Genomic DNA, 6,000 nt, shown 5'->3' on the forward strand with positions numbered 1-6,000 from the left:
AGGAGAAAAGTCAAACATCTAAGCGGGAAAAAAAAAGGTTTTAAGTATATACACCACCTACATTTTTTAACTTGAATAGGTAAAATATTTCATTAATCTTCCACTATTGTGAAAATTATGAAATAAATCTGTGCTTTGGATATACAATCTGGCCTTCTGAAAATGTTTATATCAATGTGCCTCAAACATAACATTTTTCAATTATATTACTTTATCACAAAAACCAACACCTCTTAATGACATTTTTACTTCTATCAACAACAACAAAAAATTGGTAAAACAATACACAAATAAATAAAATCAATGATCTGCTATTCTCCCAAAAGCTGAGGCCAGGATCTTTGTTGTCTTGTTTAGATATGGAGAAGAAGAAAAAAGAAACTATCTTGATTGACAAATTCTGAAGATTCTTCCTTTGCAATGACTTCCTTGCAATGTGACGTATCATTCCTGCTTTCATGCCTTTAGTTCAGGAACTCTTCCCACCAAAACTCCTTCCCCTGACTAACTCTAGTTATATCTGCCTTATTTTAAAAGTCCTAAGATCTAAGCTTAAATTGTATCCTATCCATGAATCATCCCTAAAATCTCCAGTGCTTACAGAACCTCTCTTTTTGCTGAAGTTCTAATTAGCAAGTTAATATACTTGTAATTTTCACCTGCTAGCATTTAATCATTTTTATTTCTACTGTGAATATGGTCAATGCCCTGACAAAACGATATCAGATCTAAACTGTTACAAAGCCTTGCTATAGCAGAGTAGTTAAGAGCTTCGGTTCTAGACTCTAGAGTCAAAAGTCAGAATACCGACATTCAAATCCCAACTCTACCATTTATTAGCTATGTGAACTTGGGCAAGTTAATCTAATCTCTCTGTGCCTTAATTTCTTTATGGGTTAATGTGGGGAAAATAAGCAGTTATCTTAAATAGTTATTTAAGGATTAATTAACATGTAAAGCATTTAGAACTGAGTATGGTACATAGTTAGCGTACAAGTATTAATTAAGCTGTTCCCATTTGTCTTTGCTCCAGGCCTCCCTACATATTGTCATATCACTTAATTGGTGGTTCTGTTATGTCAGTGCCCTGCAGAGAACTTTCCCTGGCCTTCCACAGTACATGGGTCGATGCCCTTAGTTTGTTAATCCAGGAACTCCACACTATCTCCTCAGCTTTAGCTACTCAGAAACAGACAAATAAGGCAGACACCCTCTCTTCCATGGTCTGACAACTACTTATAAAAGAGAAACAAACATAAAAATGGCACACAGAATGGATGTTCATACATAGCTACTCTCCAAAAAACTTCTCCAAACCAACAAAATCAATTTCATCAGTGACTAGAAGATGTCAAACTCATTCAAAATTACCTGCTTTTGTCTGTTTTATTCTACTTTCATCCACCCAAAACACACAAAAACCACGCAAAAATGACAGCTTTTCTTAAGATGTACCTATCCACCCCTGTTATAAAGTCTAATTCAAACACCATCACCCTTGCCGTTTAAACTTACTTAATACTATCTTATCTTAATCACTTGTTTTTATAAATATATATATATAAATTTTTTCTTTAGAGAGTGAGAGAGAGCATGAGCTGGGGGAGAGGCAGGTGGAGAGAGAGAAGCAAACTCCCCACTGAGCAGGGAGCCCGCAACAGGGCTCTAACCTCAGGACCCTGGTATCACAGAAGGCAGACACTTAACAGACAGGCACCCTTCTCAATCAACTGTTACTAAGGTGTACAGTCACCCTCTGTACCTAAAATAGAAGCTTCTACAAAGAATAACAATTTCTAACCAGTTCTTGTTTTCTTCCCTCTCACCACTGTGCCCTCCACTAAAACAGATCATGATAGAACAGGTGCTCAAAAATATGCATTGAATTGAAGTAAGAAAAAGTGAAACTGGAAGTAGAATACTACTATCACTTATTACTAAGTAAACTACAGTATGAGTGCAAATAGACTACTGTATCAACCATTAGACTATCTATCACCTGTCCACAGAGACTCAAATCAACTGGGACCATCCAAATCAGAAGGAGGCAGTCCACTCACTACCCCTTCTATGTAACCACCATATGGGTAGATTTGCTTGTTCAGTGGTAACTTGGTCAAAAGAAGGATTAATAACCATTCTATTATATGCCATCTAATTTGAAGAGCTTGACTTCCAAGAGAAGTGAAGGATGATACACAGGGTCAGCACCCAAGCGGGGCAGTAACAGACTGCTAAACTCCTGAGTAGATGATTTGGGAAAGTTGATTAAATTCCACTTTATGGCAAACCTGTCACCCTCCAACCTGCAGGTTTTTAGTACCCATAAGGTATTCCACAAACTCAGCATTAAAAACTGTCACCTAGACTCCATGTGCCTATGTTTTGCAGATTTTCTACAATGAATATGTATTACTTGGATAATCAGAAAGTTTCAAGTGTTTATTACCTCTTCCAGCTTTTAATGGGTCACCTATAATGGCCAGTGCAGAATGAAAAAAATCACAAGGTAAAAGTCAACCAAAGGGTATATATCACTCTAATTCTCCACCTCCCAGAGAAAGTGCCAATTTGAACAAAGTTCTCAGTTTTGTATGTTCAATTTAAAAGATTACTTCTACATATGCCATCGCATGAAAGAAAAAACAATTCTCATTACCTTCCTAGGACTCCACAGCATACAGAAATTGCAAAGAGCTGCCTAGATGGTTTGCTTTCCCCCCCCACCTCAAACACCCTCCTCACTAAGGACTAGGCCCTTAATAAGGGCCACAAACAGGGTGCTAAGTAATGATTATATCAATCCACAATTACAATGGTAGGTAACACTATTATCCCCAGAAGAGAAAACCAAGGCTTAGAGATGAGATGTTTGAAAAATAAAAACCTGCCTGAGGTGATGCTTATAGAAGGAGGGGATTATGGTATTATATAAAGGAATTTGCTGGGAATATATATTAGGCTCAGTGACTTATTTGTTATGAGACAATTATAGCAGAAATCCTCAAACTGGAAATTTCACACATAGAAAACAATAAGTGATATTTGGTCAAACTGTGGGTTTTCTTTGGAATTGTGTGCCTCAGGATATCTGACACATAATAGGTGCTCAATAAAACCCTGTCTGTTCAAACCTAAATTTTAAACAATTTTATTCCTAAAATAATTTGATCACATGGCAAAATCTGACAGGTTATTTAACTAGATTAGGCTGTGCAGTAATCAATAATTATATCTATACCTAAAGTAATGGCCTCATACCCTGTTTTTGGCTAAAGCAGGAAAAAAGTGAAAATGGTGGAAATAAGCTGTGTCTCTTTTAAAGATAAGTTTTTCTAATTACAAATTCCACTCAATTTTAACATGTCTGCTCAATTTATACAGTACTCACTATGGATCTAGACTTAGCCATCTCAAAATAATCTACTGTGGGGGTTTTAGTATAGCCATGAAAAGCACTGCTCATGTAATCACTATTTTTTAAATAAGTAAAAGAAAAAAAACTGAGTCTCCTTTGAGTAGCGTACCAAAGTAAAGCAGGTGCCTTTGCGGATTATGTACTTTAAGCAAAGCTGTTACTTGATTAAGTTGGACCTTAGCTTAGACAAAAAGGTCAAAGCTGGTTGAATTAAGGCACTGGCAGTTAACTGATGTTTGAATTTGATAGCTGGAAAGATGAGTTCCATGAATATTCACTTTAAATGATTATGGGTAATCTATGAAGTCTTTCAGACACCCAAACTTTAGTTTCTACAGAGAAAGAAAAAGAGTCTGTTCCATAGGTAAATGAACATCTGGTGTTATACAGAAAAATTAACATCTTTTTCAGTTCACATCCTACACACAGAGTAAGACATAGGTATTATGCAAGCACAATCTCTTCCTCCTTTCTTTGAAAAATGATTTATATAATAATTCCTTAATTCTGTAGCAACAGAGTATTGCTTTCTCTTTTTTTTTGAAGCTCAAGTTTCTTTCATTTCAAAATACTACCATTGGAAAGTTAAATTCTTCTTTTAAAAAAGATTTCATCATTTAACTCGGGAAGAGGAAGCAAAAAGTCAGGAGGTGAAGCCCAAGGTATTTTTATTAGTCTTACATAACTTAATCTAAGTCGGAACTGATTCAGTATCTCAAAAGCACAAAAATGAGTTCTTCAGTATATTCTTCACACAGATTAAGTATTAAAAATTGAAAGGGTCTTATTTGACTTTTTCTTGTATTCTTAAAATATAAGCACCCACAAGTATAGTAAATTAGGGTGCCAACATAAAAATGCAAAAAGGATCACACTTAAAGAGCATTGAATTTATCCTATCACATCTAGGTAATGCAATATTTGATAGAACTGGATATAATTTCAGAAAGTAAATTAATTTCATAAAACTGATTTTTAAATATCACCTTTACAAGTATGCATTAAGTATTTTTAGTAAGTTCTTGCAAGGAACACCAAAAATGATTTTCCAAAAGCAATACATGTATGTTCACCCAACTTGCAAACAAAACTCTCAAAATGTAAAGCTACAGTTGTTCATGATTAATGAAACTGGCTTTGAAAATTGCAAATTACTCCTTATCAAATATTTCAAAAATGTTAATTTACACAAACAACCGTCCTTACTAGAAAGACCATGATCTGAACTCAGCTAAAAGCTGTGTTAACTCCATTTCACCCCTGAGACACCTGAGCCCCAGTGTAATACTGACCACAGATTCCCTGCACTGCTTTGGGAACTGCCGCTTGCTTATTCAAACACTGAAGGGCAAATTCACCTTTCTAAAAAGACTGAAGCAAAAAGCCAAGTTTCACTATCTAGTTTTCTGAAATGAATGAGAGTTTGGGATTTCACTGGGAATGACCACGTTATCAAGATGCCATCGCCCTCCCGAGGCATTTAATTACAATACCTTCTCTGTTTTCCATTCAACCACCTCAACTAAACTTCCAGTAGAACCAAATACCCAAAAAGTTGGTTCCATGGCCTTGCTCAAAGTCTCCTCTGGGTGCAAAAGCTGGGATCCTGCATACATTATGCAAAAAGGGCAAAGGGAAATGAGAAGTAAAGATTGTTAGATAATGTGGTGACATTACCTTGCCCGTCTTGTGATCAAACCAGACGAGAGCATGATTCCTTGACAGCACTTTGCAATCAAAGGTAGCATTATTCTGCGCTGGTCGACAGCGGGCCACGGAGCGGCCGATTTTAATGGGTTCGTCCAGGTAGACATGGCGCTCCTGAAATGGGTGCGAGTTCGGGCGGCAAGTGAAGATGGCCAAGGCTGACGGCATCGAGGACAGACTGGGGGTGTCTCTCCTACCAAAGGACAAAGAGGAGTTCCACCGGATCCGGACTGCCCTTCACAAGCCTATGCCCCTATCCCCCCCAAAATTTTAAATTAAAACAAACTGCGCATTGTCCAAGCATAACCAGTGAACATCAACAACTCTTCACTTGAGTGGGAAGACAAGCCAGCGCAATCCCCATCACCTCCTTTAAAACCCAGCAGCGCCCTGATCGCAAAAAGTCCCCAACTGGCAGCTTTCAGTCCATCTTCTTCCCTGGGAAGAAAAGCCTCAAACATCGGACAGCTTCGGCTAAGAAAACTCCTGGAAGACAGTTTGGGGGCTGGAGGTATCCAAGCAGATGAGTCACACACCAATTCTTGTGTTTTGTTTGGGATCGCGGCCGCTTTCCCCCCTCGGTGGCGGAAATGTTGCAGCACTGCAGCATGAAGGAAGGGTCGGTTCGGTGCGGCCAGGAAGGTCCTTTCGGGCCGAAGGAAGGTGTCGCCGAGCACCTCTGGGCACCCACCGCCGTCTTTGAGGGCCTCGGGAGTGGAAGGGCAGAGTCGTGGGGGTCTAGACCGCCAGCGGGACAGTCTGCATTGCTCTTGCTGCGCGGAGGCCGCCCGGGAGGTGGCACGGGGTCCCTGGCACGAGCCGAGACGTCGGTGGCTGGGGTCCTTGGCGCGAGGAGTAGGGGGACAGGCAGAGGC

At 39.0% G+C, this 6,000-nt stretch overlaps 1 protein-coding gene across 1 annotated transcript in view; it reads right to left on the reverse strand.

Moving 5' to 3' along the window:
• LOC122909317 (sarcolemma associated protein) overlaps window positions 1-5,313 on the reverse strand; it is a 143,968-nt gene extending 138,655 nt beyond the window's left edge. The window contains 1 exon segment of the mRNA XM_044253312.1: window positions 5,096-5,313. Coding sequence (XP_044109247.1) covers window positions 5,096-5,293 — 198 coding nt within the window. The 5' untranslated portion in view covers window positions 5,294-5,313.
• Between the last annotated feature and the right edge of the window lie 687 nt (window positions 5,314-6,000).

Source organism: Neovison vison, chromosome 6, assembly GCF_020171115.1.
Source record: "Neovison vison isolate M4711 chromosome 6, ASM_NN_V1, whole genome shotgun sequence".
Classification (NCBI taxonomy): Eukaryota; Metazoa; Chordata; class Mammalia; order Carnivora; family Mustelidae; genus Neogale; species Neogale vison.